This window comes from Mytilus galloprovincialis, chromosome 3 (genome assembly GCF_965363235.1).
Source record: "Mytilus galloprovincialis chromosome 3, xbMytGall1.hap1.1, whole genome shotgun sequence".
In the NCBI taxonomy this organism is placed as follows: Eukaryota; Metazoa; Mollusca; class Bivalvia; order Mytilida; family Mytilidae; genus Mytilus; species Mytilus galloprovincialis.
This window is the reverse complement of record NC_134840.1, coordinates 100,501,556-100,522,865: the sequence shown is the minus strand read 5'-3', so window position 1 is coordinate 100,522,865 and position 21,310 is coordinate 100,501,556. Positions and strand designations below refer to the sequence as shown.

Here is a 21,310-nt window from a genome sequence, read left to right as displayed (position 1 = left end):
TTAATTCTTGCTGGTGAAAATAAGTTGTCCCTGACTAATAACACCTTATTTTATACGAAAATAAGATTGGCAATACAGCGGGAATCATGAAAATCAAAATAAGATTTTTGTAAAAAAGAGCTCACTTGTATAAAATTTCTACTCTTATTCAGATAGCAGAAGGTTACTATATTGTTATCTGTTTGTGTTATTCTAAAAAAGAGAGATCTAAAAGACATAATTTTGGCCATAATCCCTTTATTAAGCATTTAATGTAGTGTCTACTACTAGTGATCATGTCAAAGACACCTCCATATAAAAAAAAAGTAAAAACACAAAAACACTGAACTCTGAGGAAAATTCAAAAAGGAAAGTCCAAAATCAAAAGTCCAAACACATCAAACGAATAGATAACAACTGTCATATTCCTGACTTGGTACAGGCATTTTCTAATGTGGAAAATGGTGGATTGAACCTGGTTTTATAACAAGCTAAACCTCTCACTTGTATGACAGTCGCATCAAATTCCATAACATTGTCAACGATGCATGAACAAAACACAAAACTAAAATGTTCAGGCAAATTTCAGGTTCCAAGATGATCTGTTTAACAGGTTGGGAACAAACCCTCTATATGGTGATTATACCTGTATAGAGGGATAATCCTTCTATAGAGGGGTAAATTTATCCCTCTATAGAGGGGTATTTTTGTTTAGACTGGATTTAAATCAAAATAGGACAGAATGGCATTCTCTACTTATTATGGCAGTAACCTGGAACAGTTGATGCACCAATTGATGTACTTAATTTAATATGCACATGCCCAGTTTGATGCTTATCTGACTAAATATAAAATCTATTGTTCACCATGATTGAAAGCTGTGATGATCAGGTAAATTCTACTCACTTATGCCTCACTGAACAGAATTTCTATTGTTAGATTTAACATGAAATTTAAAGGTCAACTATTCCTTTTGTTGTTGATCAGGTGTTCAGATAGGTATACAATAGATTGCAAGTTTTGTCACTTTAGCAGAAAACTGGTTATCCCAATTTTTAGTAAAGTGCATATGTTGATGCATATAATGCTAGAGATTATAGCCAATATAACTAGAAAATGCCATTCTGCCCTAATTTGCTTTAAATCCAGTGCAAACGAAAATACCCCTCTATAGAGGGATAATTTTATCCCTCTAAAGAAGGATTATCCCTCTATACAGGTATAATCACCATCCAGGGGGTTTGTTCCCAACCTGTTTAAACCCCTCAAGTGCCAAATCTTGCAATCAACTCCTCATTTTAACATATTTAGTCAAGAAAAGACCTTTTGGATATATGTAGCTGCGGAACCGTAGCTCTTATGTTATTTTCTGACTTTTTGCGGACCATTATCATGATCTTGACCATACGGTTCTGCAGCTATTTTGGATACTGCTATTTGGAAATCTGCGCCTCTTGTGTTGTTTCTGTTCGCCCTGGGTTTGTGCTCCATACAAAAAGAATATTAATCATACCTGCCAACTTTCACGATTTAGGCGTGTACTACACGATTTTGACCCTCTGTCCCGATTACACGATCGTGATCGTGAAAATAGCCAAAAAACACGATTTTGGTAAAATTTACACGAAAAATATTTTTGTTCCCGATTTTGAACTTTTGAAATTTTTCCCAAGGGAGACAAATCGTGTCTGACAAATTTCATCCAATCAAAATTTAGTGATCACGCATTCACCAGTTGATTAATGACGGCATAGTAAACAATCAAAGAATCGAAATTTTGAGTTGTTTTTTTTTTTAGCTTGGGTGTTAAATTTATAAAAATTGGAATCATAATGGGCGAGTTATCACTTGCAAAATAGTTCTGTCACCGCCTAAGAAAACAAAGTGTGTTGCTTCGTGCAAATACTTAGAGAAATGGGAGAATGATGTCAAGTACAGGGGCTGGTTGTCTAAATCAACGTTAGGATTGTCACATGCCTTTTGTAAAGTTTGCAACAGAGACTTTAAAGTTGACCACGGTGGCCTTAATGATGTCTCCAAACATTCTAGTACTGCTTGTGATATTGATCTATATAATATATGAGGGTTTGGATGGGGTTAAATGATTAAAGAATAATGCCCTTAAAAATGAAGATTAGAGAATAACGGGCAAAAAAAAAAAATGAAAATTGAGAAATGCGTGGTCAATTTTTTTGAAGATTAGAGAAAAAAAGAGGTTAATTTTTTGAAGATTAGAGAAAAGAGGGGTGAAAATTAAATGTTTACAGAACAACAGACCCCCCCCCCCCATCCAGACCCTAATATATTGTTGTTTTTTTTTGTTATTAAATTATTAAAATTATTACTTTTTTTTTATTTCTTGACAATGTATCAGACAAACATAAAGTCATCTTACAGGTGTTTATCTCAACAAAAAGAATACAACAATCAAACAATTTAAAAAAAGATAGGTTATAAAAGCATCTTCTACTATCACCCCCCCCCCCCAAAAAAAAAGAAGTATGTCAGACACTTTTAGGAGCCAAATCATCACACGAAAAAATGCCGCGTAAAATTCTACCCTCAAAAATGGTGCTGCGCACAAAAACCCCCATGGCCATTTTCAAAAGTTGGCAGGTATGATTAATATTAAGGGCATCAAATTTTAATACTTATTTGATATTAAAGGTCCTACTAATAGGGCTCTTCACGGTTAGTTCGGCCATATTGGATAGGGGGCAGATTTTTTAGAAAGAGGTAAAAATAGTATGAAAGTACAAATGTATGGGAAATCCTATGTGTGTTTCCAAGCAACTGCTCTGTTTAAATGATGTTTTCCCGTATTTTTTCACTATTTTTACCTCCATTATGAAAATGTGCCCCCTATCCAATATTGCTGAATTAACCGCGAAGAGCCCTATTAGCGACCAGAAGAATAATTTTAGCGACATGAAGCAACAAGAAAACATTTTTTTTTAATTTAAATTACTTATTCCAAATAAATGTTAAAAAGAATATGCAAAAGAAAACTATTGTAGCGACAAGAAAGTTAATATAAATAGAAGAAAAATGAAACATAGATCTAATTGCTTTTACGTTTACCCTGTTGTATTATGATCATGATATTACTTTTACTTGTGTTTGAGAACAACAATGACAATAATATATTTACCTTATAATTTGTTTTTTTAAAACTCTCTTTGTACAATATATAATAAACTTGCAAAATGCATTATGTGTGCCTCAATGTGTGCATCATTGTCCAGAAAATACAGACGGTCACACAAATTGTGAAATACAAAGAACTGAAATCAAACAAGAGGAAAACAAAATTAAAATGTGAATATGTTTCATCATTTTATTTGGTGTATTGCCCCATTTAACGATATGTATCATATTGGTGCATATTGATTGAAGATTAAAGGAAATTAATGACAAAGTTGAGTTTTCAACAGGTGTTCACTATTTACAATGATTGTATTGTCTGGCGCGTGTAATTGTACATGTATAGTCAGGCGCGTGTACAAAGTTGAAGGTGTTAATTGGATGTTATTGTAGAAATAAAACATGGGACACACGCCTCGTTAATTACCTGTTATTACCTTAGGGTGAAGCCACACCTAATGTTGTTCCTATCAAGAATTGTCAAATATCAATGCAATTGTACTGTTTCAAAGGAAATAATATTTCATATTTTTGTTTCAAAAAATTCTTCAAAGGAAAGTTGAAAAATCTTTGTTTTTATTTCCATTTCATATAGCATTTCCTTTGCTCTACCAAGCTGACTAAAGTTATTGAGATTTTATGTTTTGTATAAAGTAAATAGTTCCCTATGTTAATGGGCAAGATGGATTAGATCCCAGATACATAGACCCAAAATGATGACATAGTCCCAAAACATACTCTGAAGAAAGACCCGTTACACTATTATGCCCACTCTATATTTATCTCTATTTGTTTATTCATATTCTGACATTACTGAAAACGGCTAGATACATGCATTATCTTAAACATATTCTTTATCATGTTTATATTTAATAAAAATTACACGATCCATTTCTTCCTTACAAATGTTAAATTTCTTCATTTAACAATATAAAATAAAAACTACACAATCCCTTTCTTCCTCTATCAATATAATATGAAAAAAGAAATCAATTTATTTCTGCCCCGCCTATAGTAAAAAAATTAAAATGCATATTTCTTTATATTTAATAAAAAAAAAAAAATGTTTTCTTGTCGCTAAATAGTCTTCTTGTCGCTTCTTGTCGCTTCTCTTCGCTTCTTGACGCTTCTTGTCGCTAATAAGTGAGACCCGATATTAAGGTTCCACTAAAGTCAAAATATAGGACACTTCTTAAACATCTGAACTTTGCTTGTATTTTTCAACCTATAATGAATAAAGTCCTTAACTATGGGAACATGTCTTCATTTACCAGACCTGTTTACCACTACGATTTTGGCATAGTTTTTACAATTTTTTGTACTCACACTACCAGCCTAAATGGTGGAAACAGGTCTGATTTACACATACTTAATATATACACACTGTGTAAACTCTAAATAAATTTGAAATTGTTATGTTGTGGCCAAACCAGTTCTTGGGGGTGAACATTGAATTGTCCCAAAAATCTGGAGGTCTACGAGATGACTTAATTTGATTAAAATTGGTATGGACGAATACTGTTGCATGTAATGAAGTTAAAACCACCTGACCATGCTGAAGTGTAATACAGAAGGGTTTGGCAGATCAGCTTTTTAATATTTTGAAAAAGTCAATAAAAATGACATGAATGATAGCATCACATTTTATCTTTATTTATAGGTAGTATCAGCTGGACTTGTTGTCATGGGTATCCAAGGACTGTTACCATTTTTGAAGAAGATACATGACCATGTAAACATAGCCAAGTTTTCTGGTTGTACAGTGGCTATAGATGCTTATTGTTGGCTTCACAAGGGAGCTTTTTCATGTGCTGAGAAATTGGCCCTGGGAGAGAAAACAGACCAGTATGTATATGATTCAAATATCCTTGTTTTTTTTAATAAATTTTAGATGATTTATCAGTCATTTACGTTTTTCTCGATCATTACCATGATTAAGCACATTTATTTTTTTTCCATGGCTTGAATTGTTATCAAAAGTGAAAAAGAGCCATGGCATTTATTGCATAATCGTTATCATGACCATGATTATCCTGCTTTGTTTATCCCAAATATAAGTTTTTTTTTATTACAGATATGTATACTATTGCATGAAATACTTGGAGTATATGTTAAAGAACAATCTTAAACCTATCATGGTGTTTGATGGATGTCATCTCCCCTCAAAGAAAGACGTAGAAAAAAACAGGAGAGAGTATGTCAAATATCATATAGCGTCCTGGTAGGCAGGGAATTTTGAAATACCATCTTGTTTCTAGAAATTAATGGATCTATAACACAATTTATAAGAAAATCATTTCAGATGGCATCAACTTCAAGCAGCTTCAAGCAATATTGCATCCCATTATCATGATTATCATGATGATAAAAGGCCCTGAAAGAAAAGATGCAGAATGCTGGAAATATTGTGAAAATTAGACCAGTTAAATATGCACTTCTTACCTGTTTAAATTGTGTATTTATTATTGATGTGTTACTTATAAAAAAAAAAAAAGATGTGGCATGATTGCCAATGAGACAAATCTCAACTATAGACCACATGACACAGAAATGATATCTATAGGTCACTGTATGGCCTTTAACAATGAGCAAACCCTATACTGCATATTTGCCGTATAAGAAAACACAAACTCATATACCAATAAACAACTTTCGAGTTCGATGCATTTCCGTCAAAAACAATGGTTTTAGTGAACATCATTCGTGCGTTTAGGGGCATCGTCACTTCCATTCCAATGTTGAGCGAGTGGTTGGAAAATTACAATACCATATTGCACGATTTATTCGGCAAACTATATTCTCATAATTGACAATCAGCACTGCTGTCATTAGGGAATTATGATTAAGTACTTACAAAACAAAAATTCTTTCTAGTTTACCCTGCACAATGACAATCACTAAGACGCTTGATGAGGGTTAATAGTGCAGGGATACAGGCGATCCCCTCATTCTGGTAAATGACGTCACAAAGGCGCGCCTAATTGACGAGTTTTTTCCGGTGACAGATGAACTCGAAAGTTGTCTATTAATCCAGATTAAAACTATTTACAACAGCCATGGAATCATACTTGAGAAATTTTAATAAAATAAGAATTTAAATAATACATTTATATCGACTGCAAAACGGTGTCGTCAGAGATTATAACATGTTCAGTAACTTCAGTAAATGCGAATAAAAGAAGATAAGGATTTGGTTTTGAAATATTAAAATTCTTCACTTGTCCAAGGACAAATACTTAACAAAAATATAATTACTTTCCCTGAAATGTTTGTAGTCGCCACTGGTTGTGTTAATTATAACAAGTACAAGACAAGTGATTAGGTGTTTCCATATCCCTGCCTAGTATGTGAATGAAACAACAACCCCACAAACTAAAAAAAACCCCAGACATTTGGAGATCTGCAGTATCATTGTATGGAAAACAGTTTACTCACTTCTAGACAAAAATAACAATTTTCTGAAACAGACAAAATATCAGTTGAGATATGATTAGAATTTATTGTTTTCTATGAAACTTTTGTTTTTCAGAAAGAGAAATATGTATAAGAAAAAAGCAGCCCAGTTGTTGAGAGAAGGAAATCGTGCAGAAGCTAGGGAATGTTTACAGAGATGTATAGATATAAGTCCAGAAATGGCTCTCAGACTTATGGAGGTATACACATTAACATTATACTAGAGAATGTTTTCAGAGATGTATAGATATAAGTCCAGAAATGGCTCTCAGACTTATGGAGGTATACACATTAACATTATACTAGAGAATGTTTTCAGAGATGTATAGATATAAGTCCAGAAATGGCTCTCAGATTTATGGAGGTATACACATTAACATTATACTAGAGAATGTTTACAGAGATGTATAGATATAAGTCCAGAAATGGCTCTCAGACTTATGGAGGTATACACACTGCAATTATACATGACTAATTTTCTCCTTTTATATGTACAAACCATCTTTCTCAATATATCTCTATTTCCTGCTGGTTGGCACTATTATATTCAATGCAAAATACCAAAGTTGTGTAGTTTCTTTATAAAGTTTGGATATCAAAACTTTGGGTCCTCCACTTTTCGAAACCTCCGTCTTAAGTATCTGTTCGGAATTCTCAAATTGTTGACAGAAGAAGTTAATGCTGAATCTATTTACTTTTCATTGAATGATCATTGTCAGCTTTGAACAATATTTAAGAAAACTCAAAATGTACCAAACATTAGATATATACAAGAAGATGTGGTATGATTGCCAATGAGACAAAATTTCACAAGCGACCAAATGACATAGAAATGAACAACTATAGGTCACTGTGTGGCCTTCAAAAATGATCAAAGCCCATACCGCATAGTCGGCTATATGAGGCCCTGAAATGACAAATTGAAAACAATTCAAACGAGAAAAGTAACTGTACAAAAACAAATTAGAGTTTGTAAACGAGCCTGATGTGTAAAAATGTCAGAGTTTAATTGATAGAAAACATTATGTAAAATCTTTCTTATTAAAATGTTTCTATATTATAGGTCTGCAGAGAAAGGGGAATTGATTGTATAGTTGCACCCTATGAGGCTGATGCTCAATTGGCTCTCTTGAGTAAATCTGGTATTGCTCAGATTATTGTAACAGAGGACTCAGATTTATTACTGTTTGGTTGTGAAAGAGTAAGTACATGAAGATTTCTATATTTTCAATTTTATAAGATTCTTTCCTTGGTAAAGAAATAAAGTTTATCGGTTATCATTGTTTTATCCAAGGGAAAATATTTAATCAGATTTTTACCTTTTTTTTTCAGTAGATTAGGGTTAAAAAAAAATTTTTTTTTTTTGTTTCACCTCGATCAAACTTATTGAATAAGGTACTAATGAATCATTATATTTCTCTACCTAGGTAATATTTAAAATGGACCATTTTGGTAATGGAGTAATGATAGAAAAAAGTAGACTGAACGAAGTGATGGAAATACAGAATGGTTTTTACACGTTCGATAAATTTCGTTACATGTGTATTTTATCTGGCTGTGATTATCTCCCTTCTTTGTCAGGCATTGGATTAGTTAAAGCTTGCAAAGTGTTTAAATTAGCCAGACAAGCAGACCTAAAAACAGTAAGTAAAGAATAATCTTCCTTGTAACAATCACTGAAATGGTAAATTATCTCCCTTGTCACAAGCGCTTAAAATGGTAAATTATCTCCGTTGTCACAAGCGCTTAAAATGGTAAATTATCTCCCTTGTCACAAGCGCTTAAAATGCTTATGATATATAGCGGAGAATTGTTTCCCATGCCATAATCGGTAAATGGAGAATTATGTCCCTTGTTCTTATCAAATGAATGCTCAAAATGTTAGTGGAGAATTATCTCCAATGTCGGAATCAATTATAATGTTCAGAATACTAAGTGGAGAATTATTTCCAATGCCACAATCAATTATAATGCTCAGAATGTTAAGTGGAGAATTATCTCCCTTGCCACAATCAATTATTATGGTTAGAATGGCAGGTGGAGAGTTATCTATCTTGTCACAATCAAATATTATTATGGTTAGAATGGCAGGTAGAGAATTATCTCCCTTGTCACAATCAATTATTATGGTTAGAATGGCAGGTGGAGAGTTATCTCCCTTGTCACAATCAATTATTATGGTTAGAATGGCAGGTGGAGAGTTATCTCCCTTGTCACAATCAATTATTATGGTAAGTGAATAGTTGTCTCCCTTTTCCTAATCAATAAACTTACTAAGAATGATGAGAGGGGAGTTATCTCACTTGTCACAATCAGTTGAAATATTTTGAATGGTAAGTGGCGAATTATTCAAAAATAAAAATATTTGTTCAAGCCTTTCTACTTGTACATTTCTTTGCATTTTTAGCTTCTGAAGAAGTTTCCCACCACATATTTGAAGATGCCATTAACCGTTTCTGATGAATATATAGATGGTTTTATAAAGGCTTATAATACATTTTTGTACCAACTTGTTTTTGACCCATTAAAGAAAAGACTGGTTCCCCTACATGATTATGAAGATGGTATAGAGCCCAATGATGTCACCTATGCTGGACCGTATCCTTTTATCATGAAAAGGGCATAATCTGCTTAAATAATTGTGATTGACTTTTATTTTGAAATCAGCATTTTTTTTCAATCTTATTTGTAAAATGATGCTAAATACAAAATGTGTTAAAAAAAAGTGCTTTAAAACTTAAAAATAGATATTATAATCTGTTCTTATCTATAGAAGCACTGGTACTTTTTTTTTATTGAAAGATTTGATTACTTGGAGTCCTTAACATTCATCAGATATATACCACAAGAGAAAGCTCTGCAGATTGCTTTGGGTAATATCAACATTTATTCAATGGAGAAATTTGCCAATTTTAATCCTGATAACTTTGTGGTAAGGTTAATTGTCTGTTACAATTTTAGGTCTTTGTAACTTAACAGCAACACTTTTCACGATAGAAAATTTTATTACTACAAAAAAGAAGTCTTGTCATAATCATATCAGAATTCTTGGTAAAATATTCACAGTTCAAGATGTACACATATATATATGAACAGATTATTCAGCAATACGCTATTTAACAAAATTTTCCTTTGATCTTACTGACTGATAATTTCCTTTCTCAGCACAGTAGAGTGATATGAAAAAATGATTGCTAGTTACTTAGGGTGCATGTACCATTGTCAATGAAATTAACAACATCGTCATAGGTAAACTAGCAATACACATATTATCATTAATCATCTGAACTCGTTTGCTTTTAATAGCATATACTATAAAATGCTTTTAATTACATACTATAAAAATCAGTTGAAAAAGTCTTAAATATCAATCAATACACATCCAACATCATAAACATATTACTTGCATTAATTTTACAATAAAAGAATTTTGAAACATTTTACCAGAATCGGATTTGAGTATATGAAAGAATATTGTTATATACAGAATAAGATTGCTGGGGGAAAATTATAAAGCAAAAACTGAAAGCATTACAATCAAACAAATTTAACGTTAATTTGTTTTTAAGGATTTAATGTTTATGGTGATACATGTGATAGAATAGACAGAAAATAGTCTTTCTATGGGTTTCTACAGTCTCAAATACTTAAGATATTTAGTTTGATATCAGTGTATACGATTATTTACTTACTATTTTTGTAGCCAAAAAAAGCCAGTAAGAAGAAATCAGAAAGTTTACACATGCTGAGTATATGGAACAAAAATTACAGGATCCGACCTAAAACACACTTAACTGAGACACAGAATAGACCAAATCTGAAAGGAAAGGAAGTAGTCATCAAAACAAAGATACACAGAACAGAAATTGTCAAACCTGGTAAATGTAAATAGATATAGGAGTATGAATCTCATTTTATTCGGCAATAAATGACTGTAACGACAAAGTACACATGCAAACTATTTCTTGTTTCTCGTTTTTTTATATGGATTGGACCGTTGATTGTCCTGTTTGAATGGTTTTACACTAGTAATTTTGGGGCCCTTTATAGCTTGTTGTTCGGTGTGAGCCAAGGCTCCGTGTTGAAGGCTGTACCTTGACCTATAATGGTTTACTTTTATAAATTATTATTTAGATGGAGAGTTGTCTCATTGGCACTCATACCACATCTTCCTTTATCTATATATTTGATATACATGTTCTGCTCTGTGGTTGGGTTCTTATCTCTCTGACACATTAAAATTGAAAAAGGAAATGGGGAATGTGTCAAAGAGACAACAAACCCCATTTCCATTATCTAGAGGTTAATTTTGACTTTCAATGACACCACTTACAAATCCTGACTTACTGAGGTTTCTACAGATTGTTCTAAGACACTACCTAAAATGTTTGTCTGAGCTACAAATGCACACAAACAAACAGAAATACAAGTGTAGAAACCGTAAAATCATGTATTGCAACTCCAGAGTTGTAATCATAAAAAGCAGCAATTGGTGATGTAATATTGTGTTTACATGTATATGGTATTGTTTGGTTGCTTCATTTATTTTTCTGAGCTTGTAGAATGCCAGTGTTTTATTCAGGCATGAACTCATTATTTGTTATGTTAAAAATTTCATGTGCAAGCCATTCTTTATAAGTGACAAAAAAAAAATATAAAAAATATGACAATCAGCAACAAGCAACAACAAGTTAACTCTAAAGCAACCTGACTATGGACAGAACGTTGGGAATAAACCTGTTAGTGAGTGCTCATATCTCCTGCTAATCTAGGACAGTTTTGTTAAAACACAACCTAAAAACAAATTGTAAAATAAATTGGAAAATGCTTTCACTATTAAAAAAGACAATATTAAAGCACAAAATACAACACAAATGAAGACAACAGACACAAAGTACCAATCTAATAGATGATACTTGAAAGCTGATGACAACCATAACATAAATGTTATTCTCCCTGAATATGCTTATTTTAGAGATTGTGTTTATCCATTTATCTAGCTGATGATAGTTTGGAAGTTAAAACTGACGGGGAACTGACTGGTATGTATCAGAACTCACCAAAGAGGAAATTACAGGAAATAAGTAGCAGTGAAGATGAACAAAGCCCTTGTAAAAGAAGGCGAAAAAACAGCAGCAGCGAAGAAGAACTCTCTCCTAAAAAGTACCAAAAGTTTACGAAATCTCCAAGGAAACCAGAATTTTTCAGTTCTCTAGTTGAAGCAGATGTTGATTCATCTATAATATGTGAAAATGGTGAAGAGAAAAATGATAAAGAAAATGATATTGTTTCTCCACGAAGAAATAGATTTGCTCTAGCGAGTCCTTCAAAGAAAACAAAATTTAACCTAAATGCACCAAAGGCAAAGGAAGTTGTGAAAAGCAGGTATGTTTCTTACCAAATTGACAAATATGCATGTTTTTCCACTTGTTTCTCAACATATAAACTCAAGGCAAAAAAAACAAAAAAAAAACAACATTGACTTAAAACTATATACATAAGATAAATCAAATGCATTTTGGATAGCAGCGATCATAACTATCACTGTAGACAGCATGTGGATTCATTATTTATTGAAGGAATTTTGTTGATATAGGTGAACCACAAATTAAAATGTTGAATGAATTACCAATTTTTACAGGCTTGTATGCAAACCTTGACAAAACCATAAAAATAAAGTATCCACGGAAATGCAAGTAAACATCAATCCAGAAAAATTGGAAACCACAAAAACAAATGAATTCACAGTACTGCTTGATTTGATATAGTGTTATTTGATAGAATCAGTTGTATCATATGTTTTATACAGACACAGTTTTTTTAGAAAAAATTCTGTAAAGGGGTCTAGTGTTTGTTGAGTATAAATTTCGCTATTATTAGGGCAAAATTATTGATGCAATGTGTTTTTTGGCATTTTTCTTGCCACAGGACTTTCTGACACTTCTGGAACCACAGGAAATGAGTAATTTATCCTATTCACTTTAATATTTACATTTTTGGGGGTTATTTTTCAGGTTTTTTGCTTCATCTTCTTCACCATGCATTAAAACTGAACCTGTTGCAGAGGACATAAAAGTGGACCAGAAACTTGAAAAATCTACCTCTGTTCAATCTGACATTGAAACAAAACAAGAAATTAAGAACACTATACCTCAACTTAAAAAAGACAATTCCAAACCTTCAAATAAATCTGCTTTTAGTTGGAATAGATTTAAGTCATCTTCACAAAATAGTATAGAATCTAGTCCTCATTCTAGAAATCCATTCAAACGGGTAGTATCTGAAAAACAAATGACCTCTACACATACCAAGTCATTAGGTCCAATACACAAGTCATCATCAGAGCCATCAATGGCACGATCTGATTCACAGAAAAGCTTAGATAATCTGAGTCAAGTCAGTTCCCATAGCAACTTGTACAGCATTGATTCTGACTGTTTACCCAAACCTGAGGATATGGATGACTTAAGTGATTGTGAGTCTAGTGTTCGCAACAGTGAGACAAATAACTCTAGTCAGAATTTAGGCAGTCAAAATAGTAGTCAGTCTTCAGGAAGACTGACAAATAACTCTAGTCAGGATATAAGTAATCAAGATAATTCCAAGTCTTCAGGAAGACAGATAAATAAAGTAGATTATTGTGAGAGTTTATTAAGTCAAGTCATTCCAGAATGTCCAGAGGAAGATGATGATGATATTATTGTTGTAAAAACAGAACCAGGAACCAGTCCTCAGGTAAGTTATCAGTATATTTACAGATTTTATTCACTTGAATTTTTCATCAATTTAAATGCATAAAAATCATATGATTTTTTTAGACAGAACACTCATCTTTTAGCTGATACTTTGTGAATTCCACTAATTTCTGCCTACCAATATTTTTAGAAGACTTTTATATGTACTGCATCTTTAAAAGAGGGACGAAAGATAACAAAGGGACAGTCAAACTCATAAATCTAAAACAAACTGACAATGCCATGGCTAAAAATGAAAAAACAAACAGAAAAACAATAGTAAACATGACACAACATAAGTTTTTAACTATCATGGCTTAAAATATAAATAAAATTTCTAGATTGATATTTTTGTATTGACTTTTTTATTCCAAGTAGTCGATTTAGGAAATTTTATTCATTTTGTGTTCATATATTTACAGGAATCCAAAATGAAAGTGAAAAATGTACAGAAAGGTTAGTACTTATTTATAGGAACTGTTTCAGTGGTGTTTGAGAGTAAAGAGTTATTTTTCTTTGCCACCATGTTGGAGAGCAAGATGCATGAATTCCTTCATACACTAATTATTAAGTAGGATAATTAACTAGTTTTCCATCGAATATGATAACTAAAGAAAATAACTCAATTTTAAATTACAACTATAAAAGACTTTATACTTCAATTAGCAACTCAACAACACAAAAATACAAAAAAAAACCTAAATTCAGGTTATTGGTTTTTCAGTGTTTTAGTCCTAAATCACACCACATGAAAACAATTTTTAACAATGAATTTTCATGAAACATTTGCTACAAGACTTTGTAAAGAAAAACAATACATCACTCATCAATATATATATGTAAAAAATATACTGTACCATTACCTTACATTATTTCAGTACCTTTTCATAGTTGCAGGGTTGATATTAGTATTATCATTCTTATGGCGTAAACATGAAATTCACATTTTGAAAAAAAAAAACCTACTTCCTTTCGTTTTGAGCCATGAATGTTAAACCCTTTCACATGGAATAGTTGTTTATCATTAGATTGTAATCGGCCGAATCGAATTCAGTATTCAGTGGATTATTTATAAACAAGAATGCGTCCATAGTACATGGATGCTGCACTCCCACTATCATTTTCCATGTTTGGTGGACCGTGAAATTGAAGTCAAAACTTTAAATTGGCATTAAAATTAGAAAGATAATAACATAGGGAACATGTGTACTAAGTTTCAAGTTGATTGGATTTCCAAATTCATCAAATACTACCTCAACCAAAAACTTATCGTAGGTTGGGAATAAAAAGGTTAAAAACCATTTTTGCAAGAAAAATGAAAACATACCGAAAATGTAACAAAAAATTGTTTAAAAACAAAAAGATTTATATTTGGAGTTATCAAAAGAGAATATAATATGTCATTTAACATCCATGATATAATTTCAGCTTCCACAATGTCTGGTTGTCGTGTTTCTGGTTTATCGAGAGGGAAGAAGAAGCTACCAGCTGTTGATATAAAACAACAAAGTTTAAAGGATATGTTCAGTAAATTCTCAAATAATAGAAAGTAAGTAGAGAAAACATAAGTGAACTATATTTTTCATTTTACATTGCTTTACTCCCCCATGTTTTTACAAAGTTTTTACAGAATTAAAATTTTGGAGAGTCAATTGATATTTGGCATTTGGAAACACCATATCCTAGATAATTTCAAAATGCATATAGTTTTATCTATATATAAAACTTTCACCGACATCTTGCATAACAACATTAACAAAATAAGTCATTTGATAAGCTTTGCTTGAATTTGTATTTTGCATTTGCATACCTTCCAACTTTTCAAAATGCCCATGGGGGTTTTAAGGGCAAGATGGCTTTTATATTCCTACAAAGGGGCTGTCAAATACATTTAAATGTTGTTTTTTGGTTTCTTCATACTTTTACAAGCCCATATAGTCATTATTAATTTAATGTTTGGTCAAAATTGTGGACAAAATTGCTCTTTCAAAATTTCCATATATGGAAGTCTCCATGGTGGAAACCCCCCCGCAAATAGTGACAGTTGGCAGGTATGCCATTGAATTTCAATATTTCTCAAACGATCACAATTTGAAGTTCGTTTGTTGTAGATTTGTCATTCGAATGCATTTTCGTCATATCTGATATAAATTTTCATCAAAAACTTTCAACAATTTCCATTAAAAAATATAGAACTTTATTCAAAACATTCAGAATTATTTTCACGAGTCAAACAGGTGTCCTGAGAACACAGTTATTTCGTAGTGCATTTCTTTTAGACTATAAATTCAAATTAAAAAAATCGCACCTGCTCTTTCTCAAAAAGATTTTTACAGTGTAGTGTACTACCAGTGAGACAAATAATATCAAAACTATAGAAACTTCTACCAGCTCTAACTCAAAATATTGACAATTCTGTGTTAAGGATGTACACCTCTGAGGAGCCAAAAATTTCTAGAATTAAACTTTTTTTCTTAACCTGATTTTTGGGTTTATAAGACTGTAACAAAATAATTGGTGAAGAAAAAATCATATGGTGGTGCACTTCTTTTTTTGCTACGGCCTTTTGAAAGTAACCAATTTTGATGATTTTCCCATTTTCCATTGATTTTTACCTATTTTTGGGCTATTATCCTGAAAAAAAATCACAGTTCCGCAATTAAACTTTTTTTCATACTTTCTACAAAGATGAAATGGACCAATCTGAATAAATTTTAATTAAAAAAACTATAGGTAGGTGTTAATATAAGAAAGTTTTATCATATTTTAACGTTTTTTTTAGTAAAATTTACCATGCTGTCAATTTTGTATTTTTGTGATTTTTCTCAGTTTTAAGAACAAAATGCAAATGATTTCAACTTTTTTGTTATAAATGATTGAAAAAATACATATCTAACAAATTTGAAAAGACCAAAATGATATGGGATGTACCGGTACATGATTCCTGTAAAATCATTTTTTGTATCCCTCACCTATTTTCTCAAAATTTTGGCTAAAAATACAGACTTGATTGGTCGTAAAACTTGAAAACTGGATTACTCAAAAACCGTTCATTGTAAATACACAATTTTTTCACAGAGTTATGTTTGATTACAATATTTTTAAAATTCATTGATATTTTCCACTTGTATCATATGTTTGCAGTGATCGGGAAAGTCGTGCGCCCTGCGCCTATAGCGCATATTGACAAGAAATGGTGCATACAGTGACAAATGTAAGCGCCCGCGTGGCGCACGATATTTTTCACTTCGTTTCGAAACGCTTAGAAATCGTCAAATGGATTTCCGATCGTGTTCCATGCTGCAATGTGTGTGTACACAACAGTTACTGTGTAATGTTCCTCCAATTATAGGAGTACCTATATATTTTTGGGACGTCTCGGGTGTTTCCCTCCGATAATAGAACCATGCGGTTTAACGTCTCGGGTGTTTTCCTATTGTAATAATAGAACCATGTGATCTAACTGATAACCCGAAATACGTATTTAACCATCATTCATGATATATTTTTTTCATAAACAACTTTGAATTTGTGAAATTTGGCTAGTACAGACGAGATTTAAGTCTAATAATAATCTCATTAAATTTAGCTTTCTATTATTTCGATTGAAGAACCCCAAAGACTTTTTAGGAATAGTTTTTGTCTCCTAAAAAGACGCTTAACTGTCCTTGTCATTTTTTGGTCTTTGGCTAGTTTTGACATTTTGTAAACATGACTTCAGCGATTTGTTGTTTTGTTCTATTAATTAATGGTAACCTATAATGTTATTCTTGTCACACCGTGATGAAGTTATAATAATACAAGAAGTGCAGAGGAAATGCTTGAAATGTCCTCTGATATGGAACGTCTGGAATAAGTATGGTATCGACCAAGACCCAAATTTAATGTACAAAAAAAAAAAACCAACATGAACATGAACACGGCAACAGTACCAGTTTAAACATTGTAAATAAATTTAACGGTTAACTTAAATATTGTTCGGGTTGGAAGAAGTTACTGTATATTCATTGAAATTGAAATTACAAAATCACAGGAACAATACCCATGATTTTATTTAAAATCATAAAGGTAAGTACAAACATCTCTTTGCCAAAATATACTGATACATTTTGTTTTTACAGAAGTCGATTCAAATGGCCCACTCATTTGACAACATGGCCCATTATTTTTTAAAATGGCCCATTAAATTTATTTTTGAGGGGCCCTGGGCCCATAGGGAAAAAAACCTTCCAGATCACTGTGTTTGGGAAAAAATTCAAGAACAAGATTTCAACGAGACTGAAAAGTCAGAAGAATACATCTTTAAGGGGGTGTAAAATTCAGTTTGACAGCTTCAGACGTGATAAAATTTGACCTTTTTTGAAGTGGACTAAATCACTACTTAACATAAAGATTCAGCACCCAAATTTTTTTAACATGTAAATACATCCCCCTACTTAATATTTCATGCATTTAATAGCAAGAAATAAATTGGGAAAGTGTATCAAATAAAATATGCAAGTCATACACTGTTTACACTAGGGACTATATTCGTAGACAACGAAAACCAAAGAACGATAACTGTGTCCTTGGACCAGGTGCTTGCTGTACTATGTTCTACGCATGTGGTTTTACGCATGTGTTAAAGTATCCTCTGACTATTTATAGAATCCAAAAACTTAAATACGAAATCATATAGTATCAATTAGACAAATATATATCTCTTACTAAAGGAATTTAAATCGAAAAATGATAAGTTCCTGATGAATCCGGACTTTTTTTGAATTTATTATCCATGTGTCATTTCCTGTTTCATTTAATTTTAAAACTGAAAGTAGAAAACGTGATCTCTTGACTATTCTTGATATGTTTACAACCTCCTTACAGTCATCATGGTCATAATTGTTCCAAAAAGGATTTTATACAGTTCCAACTTTAGAGAAATGATATACAAATATGGATTTACCGGTAGATGTTTTATAAGAATAAAGATTATGCAGTGAGATAATCTTGCAAGTTAATTTCTGCTGTGATTCCTTGTTTAAAAAAAAAAATAGAATCCAACTTTTGTTGATCAGGTATGTCCCCTGGAACAAACTGAAGAGAAATTGTGACTTAAATTTCCAGATCCCATGTCAGAATCTTTCATAATGAGGTCATAATAACGTCAAATGATATCTAACAATAACTGTCAATCATGCCTAAGTCCTTTAAAATTTGACAAAGTCAAAGATGAAGCTAGTAATATACATTCTGGGTCCCTTACACAAAAATAGGTTGAATTTAATAGCGTGCAAAAGTGACCAAAGCCCTCAAAATCCTAGTTTAATAGTGCGTTTGTATGTTTTTTGCTGAGCATATACTGATCTTGTGTCAACGATACATACTCCGTATTCTTTGTTTTACTATTATCTGAACTTAGTCAGGGTTAGTCATACTTGTTATATTTTTGATGCTGTTCATTACCAAAAAAATTTAAAGCTCTTATGAACCAAAAACAGATTCTCAACTACGAAAATTGTGCTAATTAATTGGAATTATAACTGGATTCTATCTGATATTAACCTGTTGTCTGTACTGCTCCTGATACTGTTATAATATGACTCATATTTATTCTTCCTAAAATAATGTACAACATAATGTAATGTAAACTAATATTGTTTAAAAAATAATTCATGGAGGCTTAAATATATAGTGATTTTACCACGGGTTGGCCCGCAAATATTTTACCCTGAGCAATAGCAAGGGGTAAAATATTGGCATAAAGGGACAACCCTGGATAAAATCACGATATATTCAAGCCCCCATGAATTATTTCGATTCTAATAGGACAATAACAGCAATTCTTTTGGATCGAAGCGCTCAAGGTGAAGGCAAATATTTGCCGTTTCCATAGATAAACGCACTATTAAATTATCGTAAAAAAGGGAGCAAACTGAATTAGTAAATTGCTTAAACTATTTAACACATTAACATATTTAGATAGGTTTAGATTATTTAAATGATAAGTTTACAACTGTCTTATATGTATATAAAAAAATTGTTTATAACAAATTTTAGCATCGTTTGTTTACGTTTCCCTGTTGTGATAATTTTGGGTTTCTCAAGCGTGTATTTTCCTGTAAAATGCTTATATTCTAATGTCAATGTTCTATGACGTCGGATAGCTCATTCATAAAATAAAATATGACGTGGGAGTACAATCGAAATAGCCCAAACAATATATTCATATTTACCACGGGTGTGTAATCAAAGGGTTTAAAGGGTGTCGTGTTAGAATTTTCTGTATAGGTTTGTTCCACTTACTAAAATAAAATGATATACCAATTTTGAAGCATGTTAAACTGACAATATTTCTCAAAATCTACATGATGAATTACATTCTCGTGCATGAAAATAAGGTGTTTGATATTTTTATGATATTAGATGTTTTTTAGCAAGTTTTCATGCAGTAATGTTCTTGTCATTTCAGTGAAAAACCGAAGTTGAAACATGAAAAGAGTAATGAAGACCTCAATGCTACTCCTACCACAGACAATAGTGTTTTATCTTTGAAAGGTGGCATACAACGTTGTTTACTGCCTTGAACATACATGGACAGTTATAAATATGTCTCTTAAGGCACTTGCCTGCTATGAGTTATCTTTAAAAGGTGTCATACAAAGTGTTTACTGCTGCGAACACACATATACAGTTCTAAATGTCTTCTAGAGAACAATGAGTTTTATATCTAAATGGACAGGTATACCACCTATAAATCGAGTTGTGTATCTGAATGGTGTAGTACAACACTTCAACTAAAAGTACAATGCTTCAAGTCAAAAGTACAATGCTTGAGATATTAGTAATGTTTTATCATTGAAAGGTTTTCTAGTGCTGTTACCAACATTACACCTTAACAAAACTGAAAGTGTTATATCTTTCAAATATGATGTACAATTTATGTCAACAATGATTAGCTAGATCTTGGATGAGAACACACTCTATAATGGTAAGAATGATACTAACATATTATCTCCTGAGGGTAGCAAAACTGTGATAAAACTTATGACCAAATTTCATGGTTCACAAAATATGGACATTTCAAAGTCTGTTAAGAACATGGTGTCATATGATCATATATTCATTTTCTTGATATTGGAATTTTTGTTTTCACAAAACCTATCAGAACTATTTTGAAATGTTGACAAATGGCCAGTTTTCTCTTGATGCATGGTTTTTATGAGAATTTGATCCTACATGATAGGATATTGAACATTTATCAATAAATTGAAGATTATAGTGCTTAAAATTATTTTAAAGTAATGAAATCATTTATGTCACAATATTATATGGATACCACGAAACAGTGTTCTGTATTTTACTGTTTTTACATGATTTTGTTTTCTTTTATTTGTATGGTTGTTAAACTTTTTATATAAAAATAAATCCAAGATTTTACTATTGAACTTTTTTGTTTCTGCCACTTCAAAACTTTGTAAAACTTGATTCATGAATACACAAGTCATATAGATAAAAAAAATAATGGATGTATGATTGTTAATGAGAAATCAATTTATACCAAAGACCAATTGATGTGGATGTAAGTAACTATAATCCACCATGTATTGCCTGATTTGTTACATGAACTTAAATTTGTTGTGAATATAAAAAATAAGGTATGTTATGATTGTCATTGAGACAACTATCCACCAAAGTACAAATGAAGTTGATGTTAGCAATTATATGCAAACCATACAGACTTCAAAAATGAGAACAAGAATGCACACTCTGAAATGTCTTGCCTGTTTAACTACCATTGTTTTTATGTTTATGCTCCAAATACAAAGTTTTACTACAAGTATTGTATTAACTTACCATACTTCAAGAAAATGAGGTCAAGGTCAGATTAACCAAGCCAGAAATACATGTACACCTTACAATCATGCCATGCCTAGGCTCTGTGTTGAAGGTCGTACCTTAACCTATAATGGTTTACTTTTATAAATTGTGACTTGGATGGAGAGTTGTCTCATTGGCAC

At 31.8% G+C, this 21,310-nt stretch overlaps 1 protein-coding gene across 2 annotated transcripts; it reads left to right on the top strand.

Moving 5' to 3' along the window:
* Positions 1-56: 56 nt before the first annotated feature.
* On the top strand, positions 57-20,729 carry LOC143069531 (exonuclease 1-like). 2 transcript variants are annotated; one of them, XM_076244211.1, is made up of 14 exons: positions 57-162; positions 4,784-4,968; positions 5,198-5,317; positions 6,653-6,776; positions 7,640-7,777; positions 8,004-8,219; positions 8,984-9,174; positions 9,412-9,508; positions 10,280-10,454; positions 11,577-11,961; positions 12,591-13,311; positions 13,733-13,766; positions 14,739-14,859; positions 19,762-20,729. In XM_076244211.1, exons 2-14 carry the CDS (start codon positions 4,808-4,810, stop codon positions 19,874-19,876), a joined length of 2,598 nt encoding a protein of 865 aa, XP_076100326.1. In that variant the 5' UTR covers positions 57-162; positions 4,784-4,807; the 3' UTR covers positions 19,877-20,729. The 2 variants fall into 2 exon arrangements, with proteins under 2 accessions (XP_076100326.1, XP_076100327.1); XM_076244212.1 differs by lacking the exons at positions 57-162; positions 4,784-4,968; positions 5,198-5,317; positions 6,653-6,776 and adding an exon at positions 6,944-7,022.
* Positions 20,730-21,310: the final 581 nt, after the last annotated feature.